The 23,066-nt window shown below is 49.6% G+C and overlaps 1 protein-coding gene across 3 annotated transcripts in view; it reads right to left on the bottom strand.

Annotated features, from left to right (window-relative positions):
* LOC126540690 (uncharacterized) overlaps positions 1-23,066 on the bottom strand; it is a 115,367-nt gene that overhangs the window by 58,260 nt on the left and 34,041 nt on the right. For all 3 annotated transcript variants that reach the window (XM_072287269.1, XM_072287271.1, XM_072287270.1), the window contains exon 2: positions 18,886-19,153. In XM_072287269.1, the coding sequence (XP_072143370.1) occupies positions 18,886-19,153 (268 nt within the window). The remainder of the gene's footprint in view (positions 1-18,885; positions 19,154-23,066) is intronic.

Below are 23,066 nucleotides of genomic sequence, written 5' to 3'. Positions count from 1 at the left end.
TGGGGCGGCCGCTTTCGCTGATGATATAAATGGCCATCGTCAGGATTAGCTGAATGTTTCTCTTCTGTACGAAGGATTCTAGCGTAAGGGCTCCTTTGTAAATACGGTTGCTGGATACTTTTATTCATTGGGAGATATATCGGAATGTAGCCCCCCCCCTTTCCTCCCCCTCCGGGATTCTGAGACATTCCTCCACTGAACACGCCACCTGAAGAAAGTAGATAGCAGCGCCAGCCCCTCTACAGAAGTGGTCATCGCAGCCTTCACGGTCATCCACGACAGTTCTTGACAAGTGCAGCTTGTTCGACAGACGCCGAGGACAGGCGCTTGTGCTCAACACGGCGGAGTAGATGGACGAGCTTCTAATCGAGGATCGTCCGAGAATATACGGAGGCGAGTACACCGGATACATGGACTGCCATTCCAGATGACTTGCGTTCCTCTCCTCCCTCAAACCAAGCAGGGTGTTTATCATTACAGCATTATGTTCGGAGCACCATTTCGCACGCGAAACATTAACGCGATACGAAGGTCGCAGGCAAACGCGAGCACACCGGTTCGTATCGATTGTAGAGAAACCTGACAGTAAGCGCGAATGAACGCCTACGCCAGTGGCGTTAGTGCGTTTGTAATACGTACACCGGGAGAGAGACGACGAACGCGGAAATCATTAAGGCGCAAGTGGATCTGCGAAGGTGAGGCGCCACCGCAAGGGGACTGCTAAGGTCCGCTCTGTTGAATAATGAATGCCACGACGCGCGAGAATTTACGCATGCGTAAAGGCTAGCGAATGGCCATTTCCTTTGTCGCTGTTTTTGCACTCTTCTACTGCGGCAGCGCTTAACACTACGAAACTGGGTTTGCTATAGGACGCTCCGTTCGGTTCTTTTTTCTTTTTCTGTTTTTTTTTCTTCGTTACGCCGGTGGCGGCTGGCAGTCATAGTCGAGTCGTCTTCGTCATCGTGTCGTAAAGCCGAGGCCACCTTCTCATCGTCACATTCACCCGCGAAAGAAGGCAAGACCATTGCCCATTACTGCCACTCCAAACGCGTGCCTTCGTGGTAATGTGCGGCTGGTATATCTGCACGCACGCGCAAACTATACGGCGGGACGCCCCTCATAACCTGAACGCCACTTATATCAGGGAGGTCACATATGCCCAGGACACCAATTCATCTGGAGGGCCAGCAGCAGTAACATGCACTCAGAAAGACAAGTTGCACGGTCGTATAAACGAAGGCGATCTCGCGACGCGCATGGTGAGAGCAAAGTAAAGAAAAGCTGCACAGGCTGACACTGCGCCTCCTATATTTACGCTCTTCGCGACCTTAAACACCAAAATTGCATCAAAAAGCTTTCCAGAATACTTCCCCAAGTATAGTGTTGCGTCTCTACCTTATTATGATTCGTACTTATACCGTACCAACACCTACCGCACTAACACACGCATCATAACTACGGCCGAGCAGTGGGAGACGTTGCTGCTCAGCTTGGACCCAGAGGAGCAGCTCTGGGCCGTCCGGATGGCCGAAGACGCCGCCAGAAAGCAAGGACTGGCCGCCGTCTGAGGAAGGGGGTGACTGGGGTTTAGTCTCCCAATCGCCGGCACCCCTGGACCCCATTAAGGACACAATAAAGTTTTATCTCTCTCTATGCTCGATGACAACCTATGAATTCAGCAGAAGCTGTATCCAAATAAATAAAGCATCACAATTACACGTATACTACGCGACTCTGGTTCGCGATGCAAGACATGGTTCCTCAGAGCCGCGCCGATATGGGGAGTATATATAGCTCGCCTCTGCCGCGACGCCGCTGCAGTAGTACAAGCGAACAAATTATCTTCGATTTGGTGCACGGCGTACACTTCCCACTCATTCTTAGGTTGTCACTGGCTATCGCCTTTTAAGAAGAAGCTTTAGCTCGGGTGCTCTTATCTAAATACATGTAAAAGGACAATTCGTTTTTCTCGGCGACCACTGCGCCAAATCTGACGAGGTTTGTTCCATTTCAAAGAAAAACTTAAGATCTAGTATCTGTTAGTTTCGAATTTTTTAGTTAGGTTGTAAATTTTTTAGTAAAAATTGGCGAAAATTGAAAATTTTCAAGGAACAAAACTATCAAGTTTACAACTCTGTAACTCAACAACGAAAAACGATAATACAATTCTGTGAATTGTACCTAATAGTACATCTAAAGCGGACAAAAGTGATATGTTACACATGAATATAAAAAGAAATTAGTAATGGGGAAATACAACTTTTGCAAAACCCTTGTAACCAACGTAACAAATTTACGACACGGCGGCCGCATTTCGATGGGGGCGAAATGCGAAAACACCCGTGTACTTCGATTTAGGTGCACGTTAAAGAACCCCAGGTGGTCGAAATTTCCGGAGCCCTCCACTACGGCGTGCCTCATAATCAGAAAGTGGTTTTGGCACGTAAAACCCCACAATTTAATTTTTAACAAATTTACGTAAGATGTAAAAAGACATATCGAATGTGTCCGCTTTGAATGATGTAATGGATGCCGTTTACAGAACCGCGATATCAGTTCTTGATGCAGAGCTATGAATTTGTAAACTTCGTAGTTCTATTCTTTTCAAACGGTCAAATATTTGAAAATTTTTAAAGAAAATTCCAGCCCTAAATCGAAATTCCGCTTCCAACAGTCACTAGAATATAACTTTCTCTTTCAAATGCGACAAATTTTATTAAAATCGGTCCAGGGGTTACATCATAAAAACGTTTTTGCGTTTTACATGTATTTGAATAGGCCGCGGCGGAGTTGGGCCCGAGCTAAAGCTTCCTCTTTAAGTCACCGTGTAACACGCTTGTGTACGGGACTTTGTTTTTGCCGGTTTTCTGCCTGCAGTGGTGGCAAGAAGAAAATAAATATGCCCGAACACATTTACGATGACTGTCTTAACTTATGCGAGAGCATTGACGCAGCACACGTGTTCTTATTTAACTTCAATTACACCCGTCTCGGCGGAGCGTGCCGGTGCGTCCGTTCAGATTCGTCGCTACTGACATTGCGCGTAGGTATCCCGCCAGCAGGATGGCAGCGGTGGTGCTTACTCGGTCTACTGTCGCACGTATAGACGCGACAACGTTAAGGGCCTGTCGCATGAAAATCCGGAGTCGGCGTCCAGCGTCAGACGTCGTTCCGGCAAAAAGAACTTCGAACCACGCATACCCTAACACGCAGGCTCTTCATGTAGCGCAAGGAAGTTGCTTAACTAATTGAATTTCCCAAGGTAAAATTCGTCACAAAAATCGTAAAGTACGACTTACACACACGCTATAGACGTGATAGCGTCGGACTGTAATTTGGATATGCGAGAAAACATAACTCTGTTACGCGGAAACTTAAAGAAACACAAGCCCCTTTTTAAACGTTCCTACCATTCATAGAGCGGCCATGGCCTCCGAGATTTGCGCACGCCGGCGCGCTGGAGATAAAGCGGCGCGCCCGGTTCCTTGCAACACCTCCAGATGGCGCTCGCCTCCGCCGCATCGCGTCTCACGCAAGAGGCCGCGCCTCTACCAGAAAGCTCGCCTTGGTGCATAGCGTTCGGCGTCAGCGTTTCCCGCGGTAAACATCACGGTTACATAAGCTACAATTGGCGGAAAGCGTGAGAAGCACTTAGTGATCTTTGAATACCATCGTGTTCCCTCTTAATGGCGAAGCTTAAGCATCCTCCATAATTTTCCGTGTCTCTTCCCAACTATACTAGCGTGGCGCCGAGGATAAGTACCCGTTTACCGTGCGTGTGGCCCGGGTTCGGTTTCCCGTTAACAGGGGGCTAGATTTTTCATTTTACGCAGTCATCGTATACCAAGGTCAGAAAAGCAAATCCAAGTAAAATTGCATCGTCGTTGCAATCTCGGAGGCCACGGTATATATGCCTGCTTTCTGACGGCACGCACTGTAGACGCGGGAGGGTCTAATTTAATGCCTTTATGTAGGAAATGACAATCTGGTTGCTTCTCTCTTTTTTTTTGCTTTCGAGCGCGACGCGAGAAAAAGCGCGCTCATAAATTGTACGAGTCCTGTACCTGCAAATCAGCTCTTTGCTAGCCGCTTTTACTATTCTTCTTGTCTTCCTGCGTCTGCGACCTTGACGCTGGTTAACGCCTGTCACGCGCCACCAACGTGCCAGGCCTAAACGGCCTGTTTTTTTTTTTCTGCTCCACACGGCCATATATATATATATATATATATATATATATATATATATATATATATATATATATATTAGCGGAAAAGCGCAGCTGCTGCATGCATATGTGAGCCCAGTGCGTGGTTTACTGCAATATATACGGTTTTATAGCATATGCGTGAAGTTCGTATACATGTGACGCGTGACGGAGGCGGCAGTCTAAATATATATAGGGCGTCGGGGCAATCGCGCGGGTATACAGACTTTGTCAAAAGTAAGCGGGCTATATATATACATATACCCCTTGCCTTCACCATATATGAAGTTTAGTTGCCTGTCGTGGTTCCCGTGGCACCCCTGATGATCCGGACCTATAATCGGTGTACGCTCGAGAATCCCCACGACGTCGGAGCTGATAGGGCGCGCATCGCAGGAACTCTATTAAGCGGCCCGTATAGTCAGCCTGGCGGTAGCAGGCAACGTGGGTCGTCTGTTCTTGTTTTTTTTTTTTTTCTTCACAAAAGAGCGTGCCTGGTGAGATTTAGAAGTTGCGAAACAGAAGCCTGCAGGAACATGCAGCTAGCTGATCTCCAGCTTTCCATGTACTGACGGTAGCTCTCGGAAGATGCGAATATCGTGTGTATGCAGACGCCATACATGAGTTCGCGGTGCCCTCTGGCCATATACTGTTCGTTTTCGGGAAGCGCGCAACATTATAGACGGCGTGTCGCCTGCTGTACAGACCACACAACAGTGATGCTTTCGAAATCGTCACATATATGAAACGGTCGTCGTCGTTGACGACGCCATAGTATATATACACGACGGTTGATATATAGTATAAGGTTATAGTATAGCTTATAGTATATAGCCGACTGTTGATAAAGCGGTGTCTGGTCGATCGCCAACTGTGCGTGGCCTGACCAGTAATTATGTCGCGCGATGGTGACACACAGAGACGCGGAGGTTTGTCGTGTTCGCCTGCCGTCAGTCGGCTTAGAATTAGCGGGATAGGCACGCACGACGGTGACTCAGTGCATGGCTGCGGTTTCCTGTTGCTTATTAATCGGGTGGTCGATGATTCTCGATGAATCGATGGTCACGTTGAGCGCTTTCTTTTCTTCTGCGGCTTTGCCGAACTGGAACTACGTTATTATTTTTTTTCATTTTGGCTATTTTGGTAACTGACAACACACTGCGTTTACGTAGACACCTTGGTGCACCTGTGTATCATCGTCGTCGTTGTCAACATCCTGTTTCCTGGTCATTGCAGGACCCCTATATTGCGTCAGCTGACTCCAGTCTATATGCCTACGAATTTCCTCTTGTCATCTCACCACCTGCAGTCATCTGCCGCCCTCGACTGCTCTTCCTTGCTTTGGGAAACCATTTTCAAACTCTCATAGACCAACACCACTTATCTGCCCCACACATCATATGGCTTGCTTAACTCCTTTTTTTTTTTTTCATCTGAACCCCACACAGCCAAGAGTATAATTTTTTATGCGCTGAATTTGATACCTAAACACTCCGATTCAAGCGCTGTACACCCATTGTAGAGCTTATACTAGCGTATTTCTATAGGCCTATGTTGGAGGGAGTTTTCAGTTGTAAATAATTTAGCAAATCAATTACTAATTAATTACCGTACTAACTAACCTTCACTCAATTATACAATTTCACTATTGTTTTTTCGAACTGATACACTTTCTATGGCCAGAAATAAATGGGAACAAGTTGTTTTGATTTTTCTTCGATGTGAAATGGTTTTCGGGCTTTGCGGGGTTCACGTCACCTCTATAGCGTATCGGCTACCCCCGTTCGCTCTTTCATCCACGCCGCTCGATCATTTCCCCAGTGCGTAACGTTACGCAAATCACTTTCTTGCGTGATCGCTCCGTTACGAGGTCTGACACCGTAATCTACGGTGCCGCTGCATGCAAGCCCAACATGAGTCATGTGACACCGCTTTCGACTCGCGCGCTCCCGGTCTCATCCTGCGGCCTGCTTCTCTTGTCAGCACAACTGCGTGCGAGTGCCGCAACCGCCTCGAGCCGAGGAAATTTCGCGCACATATACACACGACCAGCTCTACGCAGATGTAAGGTCGCTTCATGCGCGTCATACGTACGGCCTAGATACGTTTGAACAATGTCGAACACGCATACAGGAAGGCGCTTCTATACGCAACTTTCAATCTGCCACGTACCTGACACTGTGAAAACGATGTACGAATAACAGCTGACCGCGCTGATGGCAACGGGTACGATTGCGAGGAATAGTCGCAAGAAACCAGGCGGCAGAAACCAGAAATTTAAATTGTGTTCTCGCGCGGTATTGCGGTATGCAATAGGGACATTGGTCAGGTATACTCACGCGGGTATCGTAGCCCACGACTTCATGCTACCTATTAGCTAAGTTGAAAAAAAAAAATTTTTTTTGTGCAGCATCTGAGTTCCCCGAACATTTGTTGGAAATTCGCGCACGTCTGTTGAATCGGAGAGCGCGAAAGACAAACGATCAACAATGACCGCTTAGAAAAACAAGCACCTAGAGAGACGAAACCGAACGGACTCGGCGAATCTCTGTCAGAAGCCGAGATCAACGGCAACGAACTGAATCTGGGGTGGAGTGTAAACAATTCGTAGAAACAGATTGTCTTCGGGGTAGTCTACCGTAAATGCGAAAAATAATTTCATACCGAAGCTCGCTAAGACATAGAACGTCCAGAATAACCGAGCAACAAAGAAGAATCCCGACAGCGCACACTTACGCACCAAGAGCTAGCTGGTCAAGCGCGTCTATAATGCTCTGGTCAGTGCATAAGCGTGGACAAATACACCAAAGCGTTGGCATTTGCTGTTGTAGTTTATCCAAGCCGAGATATGTATAGTACGCAGCTGGGACACATACTGTTTGACATCGCTTGCTTACCACAGCTTCCTTAGGAAACGCCAACTGCGGAGTATATAGGCAAGTTTTCTAGAGACTGCTATTATTGACCGCGGTAAAAGCCGTCCTGGGCCACTATCTTGTACACGTTCGAAAAACCGACGTTCGATTTCGCCTCACGCGACTGGACTAGGTTGACCTAGGCCGCGATATCGGCGCAGCCTGGACAATCGCGCTAGGCGAAATCGAACGTCGGCTTTTCGAACGTGTACAAGATAGCGGCCCTGGTCCGTCTTTAAGATGCTTAGTCGAACTCTGAAGCCCGGAGTCTGTACTTTTGGTTAGTAAAGCCCTTATAATCTAGTCAGTTGATCGATTACGCGAAACACGAATACATTCTATCCACGCGGGACGACTACCAGGAACAGTGTGTGTATGTGCCGCGGAAACTGAAGAGCAGCCATCATACCTCTGATACCGACTACTGTTTTTCTATTATATGCGTCGCTATAGAGCTGCGAAGTATCTTTCATAACTTTGTCATAATTTCAACCCGAGTATGTTATCACTTGCTTTTGATGTGTAATCATTCCGTCGTACCTTTCGTTGCAAAGGGACTCTCGAGTTCCTGTGTTCTTGGCATCGGGATAGCAACGCAATCGTTATATACACTGTTACGAGCATATCGAGCGGCCGTATATATGCTTGGTCGCTTCCGACAACGCCAGTGACTTGGCAACCGCCGAAATGCGATGCCACGTCCTTTATCGACTGGTCAAGCGCAAATTTCTATCGTGTCCGCGACAAGTTCGCGGAGTCCACGGCATATGACGCACCTTCTGTGTGCGCAAAGAAACGTCCTCGACACCACGCTCGACAAGACTAACAACCGTCCCCTTATACGGAAACCAGAACAATTGGACCCTGGTCCCAGCCGAGGTCGTCCCGAGCTGCTTTAAAGGCACTAGTATGTTTTCTTTCTTTTTCCTTCTACTTTTTGAATAATCGCGACTGACAAAAACTATAATGTGTGGACACATATTTCCTTTCTTTCAACTTCTTTTCTTTTCTCCTCATCTTCGCTGCTCTTATACCCCGCCCCCCTGGGCAGAGTAGCCAGCCGGACAAATAATGTGGTTAACCTCTCTCTCTCTCTCTCTCTCTCTCTCTCTCTCTCTCTCTCTCTCTCGTGTCCCTCGGATTAGTGCTGTACTCAGCGGCCTGAAACTTGTCCATGCAGCTCGATCAGCGTAGAAGTCCTGCAGGCTGAAACGAGGCGACGTAACGAACAACCAAATGTTTAGTTTCATCGCTACGTAAAGAGGGGTCAGCTCGACAAGCTGCTCGTAACGAAGAACGAAGGCCAAGGTTCCCGCTTCTTGGTGAGGGGGCTCTTTTATGGCTTCGCGGGAAACGCTCTCGCCCAGGAGAGAGAAGGAATCGTCACTGTATATACGCTCGCGGCCCGGCGCCGCCGGTTCGTCCCGGTACATACATGCTCGGTGCGAGTCAGAGGCACGGGAGTCAGAGACTAAGGGTAGAAGGTGTCGCACTGGGGCACGAGCTCATGCCCAGACACCTACACGCGCCGTCGCGTTTGTTCCCGTCTATAGACCGTTTTTTCGTAGGCGCCGCCATATTGTGAACGCAGTGGCGCCGCCTATGAGCAGCGCCATACTGGCTTGGGTGAAAGCGGTCTTTTGCATGGCAGGTATACGCTCGGAGGTAGGTTCTGGCGTTTGTTTTCGCGGTCGTGCGGTCTGTTTAGTATGACGTGCGTCTTCTACGTGGTAAACGGTTCTGTGAAGCGTGCTGGAATGGTTTAAGGCGTCATGGCCGGAATTTCTGCTGGCGTTGAGGTGTACGGAACACGCAGCGCGATGGGGGGAGGGGGGGGGGGGGGGGGGCGTGTGCTCGCATATTTGAGCCTACAATCAGCCTCGGAGATCAATTGTGTATTTTTAAATGTTCCAATCCCTAATGTGACCTTATTGCGGTATTATCCTCTATTTCTAAGCTGCGGTTTAGGAGCCATAAAACATACGCGACGATCGTAACAGCATGGGTACTGTTCTGCTACGATAGGAGCTGTGCTGTTTGACAAGCGTTCAAACTGTTCACTGCAGGTTACACTGCGTGACTACTTGGTTGGATGGATGAGGTTTCCACCCATTAATAAAATAGTTTTGGCTAGTAATAGCAGCATACCTTACAGTCTGAATTAAGTTTGTCCAGCAAAGCGACCGTTTACGAACTGCGCGAGCGTCCTAAGCAGTAGTAGGTGCTGGATTACAGATATCTTTGTTGTGTATAGCGCATGGTCCAAGCATACGGCATCAGCGGTTATATATTTGCAAACGTTGTGCGGCGTTAGCCCGTTTTCTCTTGCTTTTTAGAGAAAGAGGATGATAACCGAATTTTTTTTTTTCGGTTGTGTTCGTTCAGTTCTCTACGACGCACTCACACGTATTACGGAAATTTTGCGCTCAAAAATAGCCATCGCATTCTTTTTATGCGAACCCTCTCATATATTATGGCTGTATACAGACCAAAAAGGCAATGCCGAAGTACACAGCTTATATGTGTATCGTGCTGGCTCACCAACCACAGTGGTCGCTGTGTTGAGCAGCGCCATGGGCCTCATGCAGCAAGGCTAGCGTAGACATATGGTAATTTCAAGCATACTAGACTTGACATGCGTGAGAACGATGCCAGTGTATCAAAAATATTTGATAGCGCCTGCTGCTCAGATGTTTCGTGGTTGCCTTAGGTTGGCCGTGCACGAGCATGCGCTCTTATGTTTTATGTTTTACTGCCTACGCCAATCGATCAGACAGTGAGCTGATTTACCATTTAATGTTGGTAATACAGAGACGCCGGTTTCCTTTGTTGAATTAAAATCGATATAAGCAAAATAGTAAACAACACATACACGCACCGCGACTGATAATGCTCGTACACCGACCGCGGCTGATTATGCGTGTCACATTTTTGCGCCCCCAAGAGATATTTCTGCCTACAGTAGTTACCGATGCACCGAAAGACTTCCCTGACGACCTTGTATCAACGAACATGGCGTAAATTTCACAAAGTAAGATCTAAAACATCTCGAAATCGTTCCGCAGCACGCGACAGCAATACTTTCAAGCAGCGCCGCGCCGGATCGCTCAAGCCAGAGAGGAGGAAACGCTCTCCGCGCACCCTTTCCTCCTCGCCCGATGAAACGGTCTATACACGCCCGTTCGAAACACGGGGCTTTTGACGTTTTTTTTAACCATCCGGAACTGTCACCGTTGCCCGAGCGATAGCTTGAAGAAGTTGGCGTCGTTTTCGGATGCGTGACAGGTTCGTCGCATAGCCTTGCCGTAACACTTTACGTCGTAATGTGACGTCTATTATTATCCTATCCATCGACCAACGTTAATCTGTTCTCACCTCCTCTTCATCTTTCTTTGCTAATGTAGCGGCCGTATTCAAATATAGCGGAAATGAAAAAAAAAACAGAGCGCTTAAGTAGAGCGAGCATTAGCTGCACGTTAAAGACCTTCAGGAGTTCAAGACTAATCCAGAGAACCGAACTACGTGGCCTCCTTCATAGCCAACCTGCCGCTTCATATAGGATGGAAGGCCCTTCGGCGTTTGTGTTCACTTCATTCCTATGCCACCCGTGTTCTATACGCTTAGGTTTTCAAACCGTGAATATTCAACTAGACCCGCTTTCTGCCGTTTAAAGTAAAACCTTACCACCTAATTTCGCATGTTTAACCTCCGAGATATACCATCGTATTGTATACATATACAGACAAGTTGAATCGCAATATTGATGTTGTCCTGAAGTTAGCGAGTTTGAACGTATAATGCTCATTGAAGGCTTTGTGGACCACTGGACCTGGTTTCGTCCAGTCACTTGCCTTAACACTTCCACCGCTATAGTATATATAAGCCCGCTGTTTACTTTTGACTGCTTAACATCCCTGCCTTCATATATTCACCTCTCTCTCTCTTTCTGGCGCAAATATCGCATCAATCTCTCCACCTCCGCAAGCACCTCCCGCTGCCTCTTTCTACCGACATGCATCTACGCAGCTAGATATTCTACCCCTCCACAACGAGCAAAAGTAAATGCGATATGTGCACGGGCCTAAATCAACGCGTCACACACACGCGCGCACGGGGACGCGCGCTGCAATGGCGCTGCCACGCCACTTAGGCGTCATTAAGGCAACCTTCGATTACACCCGTGTCCATCGGACCTGTCGTGTCCCCCCCGCGCAGAACCGGAGCGGCCAGAAACAGGGCGGATATAAGAGAGAAACAAATATATGTCTATATACGCATAAAAATAAACAGAGAAAACAGCGCCCGTCGACTTATCGAAGAGAAGCAGCGCGTAACTGTGCGCCCCGGTAATTATGTAGGCGGACGCTTTCTCCACGCCTTCCAGCACATCGCGTGTCCCAAACGCACGCGACTACGCAGGCTCGGCAATGATAGCCTTCTCTGTAGCCCTTTCCTCCCTCTGTCCGCATATGCGCTGAGCGGACGCTTATCCCGGACGAAAGTCCGCGAGGTAGCTATATGGGCATCTACATAAACACTGCGTCCTCGACAGACCACGAGCGACGCCTTTCTTTTCTTTTTTTTCTTGTACAAAGAGCAAATTTCATTACACCGACTCGCGCGGACAACAGGCAGTCGTCCACTCGCCGCCATCGCAGCGAGAAGGCCGAGGCAAATTAGCCAAGCGCCCACACACAACTCTACCTACTTCGCTCCTGAAACTTCCTCTGCTGTTCCCGCGGTTGTCTTGGCATTAACTCTGTGCCTTGTGAGAGAGCTATGGACAGAACGAGGAGGAGGAGGAGGAGGAGGAGGAGGAGGAGGAGGAGGAGGGATGACAAGTAAGAAGCGCGGAAGAAGGGGGACGGGGTGTATACAGCTTAAGGAGAAAGACGCGAGGGAGGGATAATCAGTAAGTGCCGAGGCGTTCCACGTAACGCCCGTTTTATGGGGTTGGAACATTGTGCGCGCGCGGTTGATCGTATACGAAGTGCGGTATGGGGGGGGGGGGGGGGGGGGGCGGAGTAACGACCAACTTCCCCCGCTGGCACGCATACGACGTCGTCACGCGGTAAATGTACACCGCGCAACACACAGTGGCGAAGCGCGCAGAGTGTGTGTTCTATTCGTCGTTTTTTTTCTCTCTCTCTTTCGTTTTCTTCTTTTCTTTTTTTTTTTCATTTGCGCTTCGTACATATATATCGTTGCGGTACAATTTGGATAACCAGTCGAGTGACGGAGACTAACGCGTGCGTTGGCCGGTATGCAGTAAGCGCAGACGAATGAGTTTACACAAGGCTTGTGCGCGAACGGCGCTTGCATTTGGGTTAACTGCACCAATGAGGGAGGAATCGGTCACGTCGGGAGTCTATATACTCAGTATATCTTGTGCTCGGACAAGGAAGTCGGCGGCTCCACAGGGCGCAACGCAGGCTTATAGTCGTGCAATCCGAGTACATACTATAGGATACGACGAATAAATGAAATGATTAGAAACAACAGTTATATGGACCTAATAATAAAGGACAACCGTTGAGCTAAAGCAAAAGCAAGTGGCGCAGACGCTGAGTGACGCACATAGACGGACTAACTCGGTGGCCGTCCCGACCACACATACCTCCCGCGTTAACGCGTTTATTGGTATACAGTAAACAGGCGTCCACGGGGACAAAGAATCGTTTAGAGCAAATTTACGCTCGGCTTTCGTAATAGTGGTGTGAGGGAATAGATCCGCCGCACGATATCTATGGGGAATGCGACTGCATATTTAAAGATCACTGACGAGGAGTCCTGCAGGCGTAAATGGCGTATCGCGGATGCTTTTCTCATCGCCGTAATACTGGGTTGGGCCGGTTGTTTCAAACTATCTATAGGTATCAGTTGGGACAGCAATGCGGAATACTTAATTCTTCGGATCTGCGCACGCCCGCGCGTTTTCAGGGCAGTGTGGTCGTTGCGCAATAGTAATTTGCTCACTCGCTTAAGTAAAAAAGAAACAAAAAAGAAATGCGGTCGTCCAACCGCAGCCTATCTGTCTTACAATGCCTGCCCCGTCACTCTAACGCGCATGGGAACCAGTGGTTAGACAGCGGCGGCATTATATTCCAAAGATTCCAATACAATTTGCCCTGTTCCAGTTGTAGGACGAAGAACGTTCGCCTTTGCGCTGCCGTATAGCTGTACCGTTCGCACCCAAGCGTTGAAAGCTAGTTTACAATAACTCTAACCATGCCCCACAAACTGTGTGTGACCAACCACTTGGAAAGTGGCGTCTCACTTAAGTGGCGCCCGGTTTCGGCATCCCGGGGCAGGCATTGAAAATATACAGCAGGCTGTGTGGTACAGCTTCCCAGACTAAACAACAACCGTAACTATCCCCAGCAGCAGCAGAGCATATGTAAAGCGCAGAAGGGTATAAGAACCCCGTTCGCTCCGACGGACGCAGAACGCTCAAGGCGGAGTCGTGGCCCCCGCGGCCCCGTTTCGGGATATGGGGCCAACGACGCCCCCGGCGGTCCTTCCAGAATGGGCCCCTGCCGCGGTTAAGTATTTAAAGCAGGCACTTGCGAGAGGTCGGCGTCTGGATCGATTGAGCTATAAACCTGTCGACGCCGGTGGGCTTGTTTGCGCTCGCACACACGCATGTATACTCTGTTTATTGGATACCCCGACAGAGGCCGCTGAGGGCCGGTGTTTCTCGCGTGATGACGACTAGTGCTTCTTCGTATACACCTTTGGCTTTCTGACCCCGTTTTTTCATTCCTTATTCCGGGTCCTCCGCCCGTTTCGCACGGCCTCTGTTGCTCGATCAGCACTATAATCGTTTCGTGGACATTGCGTAAAGTCGAACAAAAATCACTTCAGCTGCGCGTTCTTTCCAAGGCCACTTAAAGACGAAGGGATGAAAATATTTGAAGCTTTAACCGCTGTTCATGTATAGCACATGTCGTAAATGTACGCAGAAAGGGTTCCCGTGTGTCTCGGTCGAAAAGGGAATGGTGAGTCACGACAATCGAGGTAGGGTCAATCTGGCAGCACCTACCAGGACGTTGCAAAAATTTTAAAAACAAATTCTGAGCTTGTACGTGCCAAAACCACGATGTCATTACGGAGCATACCGATAGCGGAGAGACTCCGGATTAATTTGGACACCTGGGGCTCTTTGACCTATACCCGATGCACGATATACACGAGCGTTATTGGGTTTCGCATTAATCGAAACGTAGCAGCCCTGCCTGGCAGTCGAACCCGCAACCTCGTGCTTATAGCAGAGCAACGCCATAACAACGGAGGCACCACGGCGAGTAACATGCGCATCTTCACACCTTTGCGTTTATTCGTAGGAAAAGCAGTTCGTTACCATGCCAAAACATGGAGTTGATCACTTTGTCCGTGTACATAAATTTGCTGCTTTTGGCATTTTGCAGTGACAGTTATAATCGAATAATTGGCTTGTCAGGTTTAAAACACACATCGGTCAGTAAAAAAAGAACTGCCTTCAGAATTGATTATTTCCCTGAGCTGTCTTCAGGTTTCAGGAGGATACGTGCCACGGCTACGCAACGTTTTGCCACGAAAAGCGAGCGGAGGCTTGCACCAAAATTTCTATTTTCACTTTGTTTGATCTTATGCTTTATTTTCGCTGCGCGTTTTTCTCAGGGCCCAGCGTTTGTCCTGTCTTGCGCCGCACTTTGCACGCCTCTTATTCTTTTACGTAGAAAGAACAAAGAAGAGAAGCAGAGAAGAAAAAAAAAAAGCAATAGCTACCGAACGTATGGTTTAGTCGAGTGACCGCACGTCTCAAATTCAAAATTGCCGCGCGCAACGGGACAGTCACCTGTATATACGGCCTTCATGAGAACTCAGCTGTACGCAAACTTTTGCTGCTGACGTTGCAGAGCTTCCGCCCTGTGTGGTCCTCCTTTTGTCCCACCTTTGTCCAGCGCACTGCCACTACGACAACGCTTTCAACGACTAACGTCGGTGCACACCTAAACCGCGCACCCGGCCCGAGCGAGACCAAATGCACCACGTGCCGCCACGTCGAGAGAAAAGGGAACCGAAGCTTCTTCTTAGTTGACGCGCGCATTCAAAAGAGAACATTCTCGACTGCAGCGACTGCTCAACTGACCTCGCGCTCAACGTCCATCGACACCTGCTTCTCATCTTCAGCAGAAGGAAAGTCCCACTCACAAACGCCCCAAGTACGGGAACGTATATACACATACGTCAAGCTCAGCAGCAGGTGCGAAGAGGTCACAGAATACCGAAGCCAAATGCCAAGACAGCGGACCCGTTCGGCTGATCACTGCGAGTCAACCACGCTCCTTCACATCAGAGGCCTCACACACAGTCAAAACCACTCGGCGGTGAACGCGTTCGCATTATAAAGTCGTATGTATACAGTTTACGAAACGGCGCCGGCAAACACGGCTTCCTCGCGCCGGTCGCAGCGCGTGTTTGTATTACACGACCCACATAACGGGCCACGTGGCTTCGCAGCGAGTGCCGCGCGGAGTCGGCACCGTCCTCGTCGTAGGAGGTCCTTCTCGGCTGACCGTCGGCGCACGTGAGCGAGCGTATATAGACAACCCTTTGACGGAGAGGTGGCTTTTGCAGACCAGAGCATTGCGGTGCGGAGGAAGAAAGCGTGGAAGAGTTGGCCTTCCCGCGTCACGTGCAGGGAGAATGTTTATGTATTCACGGCGTCGAGAGGGCGGTGGTTGAAACGTTGCCGTAGTGCCGCCGCCGCCTAAGCTGTGGCGAAGAGGCCACCTGATTTCACAGACCCCGACTATACTTGGGGTTAATGGAAGACTCGAGCATTTTGCTACGCGCCCGCGGCTCGGTACTACACAACTTGCAGTGAATGCACCTGGCTCTTCTCTTCTTTTTTTCTTTTTTGCGAGGAGTTTTTACGCTATAGGTGCATATGAGAGCGGCAAGTGCGTGTTGGTTTGATAATTCCACGGAATTTGGAGGGAATATGAGAAAGAAAATGAAAAGCGCGAATCTCGTGCGCCCATTAAGTCGGAATTCTGCGCGACTGACTTCCGTATTTATTGCCTGGATTCATTCGAACGACAATACAGGTTTTTGCGTAGCGAGAACGTGCATGCTAATGCACAACATACTGGAATAGCGGAAGACGTGGATGGGAGCACCAACGCTGGTAGCGGCCTCTGGGTCACTGTGATGAACCATAACTAGCTGAAAACGATCTTGCGTCGCACGACTCTTAGAAAAAGTGAATAAAGAAAAATACTTCCGTGACCATTATTCACGCGCTATCGACATGTATGTATATACGCCAGGTTACTAAAACACCGCCAATCATTTCCATAAAGCTTCTGTCCGCTTTGGTTAAGCTTATCGTCACAAGATGTCACTGCCGGCGGTGACTACCGTGCCAACAGATTGCAATATTTCAGTGTACCTCCACGTTAGTTCATCTATGTTACGCTAAGGCACCATAACATTGAAATTAGGTCTTCTGCTTTGGATGGCAAAACTATACAGCGACGCGGCCTAAGTCCTCAAAGGCAGCATTGGCTGTTTGCGAGCTCTGAGCGGCTACTCGTCCCTTTTAACACAGCTGCAGATTATAGAGAGGTTCTACCGCCAAGAGAGCTGAAAAGCTTCCGAAAACGACCACTATAGACGACCTCTGACCTTCCACGATTCACAGGCACCGCCACGCGAGCGCGCAAACACAAACACGCTCTGTGAAGGGGCCGAAAGAAGCTTGGGACACACACGCGCACGCATGGCACTCGCGGGCGCGCATCGACAATCGTGCCAGGAGCAAGAAAGCGTACCGCCACATCCACAAGGAGCTATCCAGCGAGCGACCTCCGTGGCAGAGGGTAAACATCCTGCGAGCAGTAAGTGGCCGCATCTGATGGACAAACAGCGGCTCGAGTCGTGGGAACAAAAGGTATAGGGAGAAGGTAAGCATGAAGACAAAAACTTTTTATTTCTTTTCTTTCGGTGCAGATGCTTCGGGAATGGTTGAAGCGGCGGGGAAGAAAGGACTTTCGGAAAGTAGGGATGTTTTCAGAACGAAAAATCGGGGGCAGAGAAGAGGAGGAAGACAGCTGACTTTCAGGAAGGAACGTTACCCGGTACCAAAACGGGTTCATCTACATTTACCAAAACGGTCAGGCACGTAGCGCGCATGTTACACAGGCAGTTAAACGCCGACAGTAGCAGAGCATCGGTATTTCCCGCGCACGTCTGCCGTAAATTTATCTATGTGCATACGTTTATATCATACGGTGGTTCTCTGGTATACCACAAGAGTCGCGAGAACGAGGGTGACGAAAAGGGCAAATCCTTCGTCCTTCCCCCATCGCGTCTCCACTCACCTTCCCGCCCCCAGTTCCTCAAACCGTGCGAGGGCAAAACTAGTCACGTGGAAACACGGGGGAGAATGACACCTCGTGAGAACGCGAGTAACGCACAACACAGTTGCTCACCTCAGCGCCGTTTTTCGCTCTATCCTGTGCATTCAAGCGTACGTGCGTACGTGTAAGAGAGAGAGAGAGAGAGAGAGAGAGAGAGAGCCTAGTCTGGGAGACAGAAGCAAACTCGTAAAGAGGCAGGCACAACATCGGCGCGATGACGAAGCAAACACGACTGAAGAAGAGAGAATCTCTATGGACGATAAAGGCAGCGGTTCCACTCCTACTTCCCCTCCTCCCGCCGAGCGAGGCCCTCGGGGCGGTCCGAGCATATATAGCGGCTTCGCTTTATGCTCTGTTTCGTGCAAACAAGCCAAGCTTTCAATCCATTGCCCCTGTGCATACGCGTGTGCGCTGCTCGAGGGTTGTGTGCGTCAACCCCGCGAAGCCAGGTGAACAGCGAACGGAGCGAGCGAGTCTCACGAGCACGCCATACGAGGAATTTCGGCACCGAGGTACATACGTACAGAGAAAAAGGCACGGGCAAGACTCGCGGGCCCTTTCGTGCGTCTCAACCTGTTCTTTTTTCCTCGACACGGACGCAGCAAATGAGACGGGCTCTTTGTCTCGTGTCAGCATGTATGCGGTGATATCCACGGCTTCTACAAAAGCGTGTGAATGCGAATGCTATATCTAGTGCCTGCGTTACAGGCAGACTGCGCCGGAGAGTGAAGCAGATCGAAGCGAGGGTTTGTTGCTGCATGCAGTCATTCACCTCGCGGCCAGGCAGCCTGACGCTTCGTATCCTCGAGGGAGACATTCAGTCACGAACACGCCGTTTTGCTTGGCCGATAAACGTTCCAGGAACGTTCAGAGGGGTGCATTTGACAACAATTGTTGCCATGTTTATGCGTCTCTATAATGACGGGGTGAAATTTACGCGGCCAGTTTCTATGCAGAGTGAATTCAAAGCATACGCGGTTTGGTTCACCTTAATTGGAACGTGGCACGTAGATTCAACCTTTAGAGGCAGCCGAATGAATTGGTTGAACTAAAGATGCTCCTTTCACACAGAGCGGATACACCTACGCAAGACAGTCGACCATATGCTTTACTGCACAAGTCGTTATTACACGTCGGGCCGGTGACGTAGCTTTGCGCAAACCCGTGCACGAAGGCTCGTAGCTTGGACTGACGGAGCTGCAGACGACGCGGCAAGAGATACAAATAGAACGTTCTAACTCTGCACTACGCGATTCCAATAGCGACGGTTTCGTAAGTGATTCACTGCCTATGTACAATACTGTTGCCCACTGAATCTACGCAAATGGGGAAGAGAAAATAGTACACATAATTACTCACAAATCCGTGCTTGTCGGAGATGTTGTTGGTGAGTTTGAGCTTGTGGAAGGAGACCACCTTCTGCATCCACTGCTCTCCGGTCGACGGGGAGTCCGGGTGGATGTACATCCGCTTGGGCATTTCGGGGTCGGCCTTGCCGGCGATCATCCACCGGCTGTTGTGGAACTTGTACCGACAGTCGTCGGCAGCCACAATGTCCATGAGGAGGATATACTTGGACTTCTTGTCCAGGCCGGAGACACGCACCTTGTAGGCGGGGAACATCCGCCTGCCAGAGTAGGGGAGAAACGGAAACGGCGCAGGGCTCAGCAAAGCGGCTATATAGGGTAACGTAAGGCGCGAGCTAAAAAAAATAAAGAAATATATAAAATGTCTGCATGCAGACCCGACAATAGGAATGTAATAAGGCAATCGTTATGTGTGCATTCCATATGCACGGTATCTCTACGGAACTGATCGTATGTGACGGGGGTAACCCGCATGCCCCTTCCGCAAGAGATTAGTTCTAGAAGTTCGATCATCTGAATGTTTACGTGCAGCTTTGTAGGCCATTCCGATACATGTAACGGCTAGATCAAGCTTCCTCGCAGTGTCAATCAGTGACAACGGTGAAGCTGCACCTGAAAACCACTTCATCGTGAATTGACTGATTCAGTGAAACAATAACAGCATACACAAACCGCGCATACATGCAAGGCTTTCAAAGCTACGTTCGGTGTTTGTGACAGAAACAGAGCTTCCATATTCTCGACAGAAAGTCTGGAAAGGCTGCCTTATACCCCTGTCACACTGGACGTTTTGGTTTCATTCGAATCGAATGGCATTAGCATCGAATGATGTTATTCGGTTTCTACACAGCGATATTTAATGCCATTAGAATCGAATGACTTCCGCAATCGAATGAGTTCGAGAAACTCATTCGGCTTCGAACTCGAAGCGAATGTGTACTCTCCACGCGAGAGACAAGGCAAAATATAACATTGAGCGAAATGCAAAAACACCCATGTACCGTGCGTTAAAAAACCCCAGGTGGTCAAAATTAATCCGGAGCCCCTCACTTCGGCGTGCCTCGCGCAATGATATCGTGGTTTGGGCACGTAAAACTGCATGATTTAATTTGTTTAGAAGTCAGGAAGCAATTTAACCAAACAGACAAAAATAGCACCCATCATCCGGGAATTCATGTTACGCGTGTACTATATATATTAACTTTAATAAAGTATCACAAGCATACGGTCGCTTAATTGCTTAGGTAATTACGCGACTAATTTCGGTCGGTTGCTTTCAGTGGTATCTAATCGTGCTTCAAATACTCAAGACAGGAAGAAGGCGCGGGTAGTGTACGTCACAGCTATAGCGGCTCTATACTTTCCCACGCCGAAACGTAGTGTGTTCGACAACGCATCAACCAGAATGAAAGCGCACGCGCGCGCACGCGCGCACGCACGCACGCACGCACGAACACACGCACGCACGCACGCACACGCATGCATGCCAAAAGGCAGGAACGATGCGCTCGTGAGCTCAGCGTGTGCTCGTTTAAATACTCGGGAACGTCTCTGGGCCCGTCACGGCCGCACACGCGACGAGACAGACGTTCGTCAAGCGACTTGAAGGTCGAAATCGAGCGTGAACGTATATACAGAGAGAGAGAGTGAGTGTGCAGCACACATCGAGTTGAAACCGACAACTCACGGTGGCCGCGTCTATATGGATCTGCAAGAGGAGGACCGGATGCGCTCTTCAGGCGCAACAAACACGTCAAAACACGTCAGCGTTTTGGCGGGTCGCGAGACGTCGGAGCAGGCACGTATAGTAGACGTATACGAGGGGCTCTCTCTGCAAGCATAGACCAGACAGGCTGTGTAGCGCATATATCACTGAGGCACGCGGCGCGCCGTCGCACGGGCCGCGAGTGGAGAGGGGGAAGTGGGAAAGGGGGGACGAGAGCGAAAGCGACTCATTAAACCGTCGCGCCGAATTAGCCGAGCTATAGAAAGAAGACATCACGAGCGCCAATGGGCGATCGAGTCACCCACGTAATTGCACGCCCCGCCGTATACGGCACGGGACGCTGGCTGCTGGAGCAGATCGGCCGCCATCGGCACAGGAGCCCTGTCAAGGCGCGTCTGTATGAGAAGGGAAAGATCGTGCGCGCTTCGGCGCGGCTGTGTGCCACCAAGAGCGCGCACACGTCGAAGCTGCCCGTGTATATAGAGATGCTGTGCACAGGGGTTATTGCACGCGGGATACCGAAGAAGGAGCTGCCGTAAAGTTTCCTACAAAAAGAAAAAAAAAAATCCTACAGGGAATCGGGGCGCTTGCCTCTGAAGGAAGCGGAAAGCATGGCTGTTCAGCTAGCCAGTATATCGGAACGATGGCTAGCGCATGAATTTGCCTGCGCGTACTTCGTACTTGTGGCTTCAAATGGGCCCGTCACTCTGCAGAGTCATCATTTTCGAGAAAGATATTGCGTTGCAGAAGCCACAGTTCGCATTTACTGGGCATGTGTGCGGAGTAGTGTTGCCTTCTTCGCTTCGGAAAAAACAGTACTGCTTCGGAGTTTGCGCCAATGAAGGCGAACTGAGGCATCGTAAACAAATCCACACGAACGTATGAATTCACAAGCACGAAGATCAGGCAAATCCCGCGTATACACCCGTCATTCACATGGTGGCGCAACGATCGCAGCGCCAGCTAGAGCTTCCTCTAGTAAGTACTGTAGAAAACTCGATGGGGATCACTGCGTGAATGTAGCGCAAAGCCACAAAGTGCGAGAACGTAGGTGTGTGGAGAGCGGAAAGAGGTACAAGCGCAAGCGCTGATTACAAACTGAATTTTATTGGTCGTAGAACGTATAAATATATAGCAGCATGGAGAGTGAGAGGGGTTATCAAACACGTTATCGCATACACGTGGCAATATACGTTCTTTGACCACGCAGTAAAATGCACTTGGTAGTAAGAGGAAGAGGATGTTGTAGGCTGTACAGGCGGATCTACAGCCTTGCAAAACATGTCGGCTATACTGCTCCGCCCGAGCGCCTCCCATTGCGCCTGCTTTCCGAAAAGTTCGGCACTCTTCGGGGGCGCGGCACGAGACGGGTGAATAAGGCGACGTGCTTCAGCAAGCCGTAACAGGGCTCGAGCCTGCAACCTGTGATCCATCCCACGTGGCTGGTAGACAGCGCTTGTGTTTGTGCCCCTTCCTGCTAGCAACACGTCCTATCTTCCCCGCAGTTCAGTTCTTTGCGCTGCATTCACGCCAATAAACTCGGACCAAATCGCTCAAGTCGCTATCCTGTAATCAACACTCTATATACGGGGTGTGCGTGCGGCCACGGGGTATACGGAAATAGTTGCGTCTGTTTGCAGCAGCCACGAACAAATAAGGCCCGCCATTTCTCGAGAACGTGGCCGTTTGGGCGACTATGGCACTGTGCTTTGTCGTACACGCGTCAGTCTTTGTCCCTGCCAATTTGATTTCTCTAGAATTGACACAAAGCAAACAGTCATCCACTATATAGACTCCGTTTGCCCCTGGTTTTGTTTTCCATATGCTGCCTTCTTTCAAATGGTGCGAACATTTTTATCACAGCAGTTACGTCTTACAACTGGCAGTTGCAGTTTTCGAAACAAAAGCATGCGCTGGTTGACAAGGCCATTTGTGCAGAGCGTCTGCCGTCGCCTCGCATCGCGTCGTCGTTCTCCTTTCTTAATTTGGAGATCGTTTACGACTTCGCGACCAGAGATGTCCTCTTCCCCCAACTCTGTTCCTCTGTCTCCTCTGATTTAACACGGGGACATTATAGCAATTAAATTGCGTTATACTGCGTTTTCTTTTTTCTTTCTTCCTTTTTTTTTTTGAGCTTCCGTTCATTCGCCCAATCATGAACAGAGACCGCGCTGCACTACGGCGCTCATTCTGCGCGTTGCCGTTGGTGGCGTATACGTCCCGAGTGGCAACACCGGTTCGTCGATATCAACGCGCAAAAAAATTTTCCCCTATTAATTTTACTCTTCACCTTTGGCCACCGAATGATGGATCAGTGGCCATGGCGTCGAGCTGCTCATGAGCGCGGGCTCGCGGCCGCTCTATCCCCGGCCGCGAGGGCCGCGTTACCAAGGGGTCAGAATGAAGAAAGAAAGGGGAAAAATGCGTTGGTGTGCATACGACGTTTT

The sequence above is a fragment of the Dermacentor andersoni genome, chromosome 3, assembly GCF_023375885.2.
Source record: "Dermacentor andersoni chromosome 3, qqDerAnde1_hic_scaffold, whole genome shotgun sequence".
In the NCBI taxonomy this organism is placed as follows: Eukaryota; Metazoa; Arthropoda; class Arachnida; order Ixodida; family Ixodidae; genus Dermacentor; species Dermacentor andersoni.
This window is presented reverse-complemented; position numbering and strand designations above follow the sequence as displayed.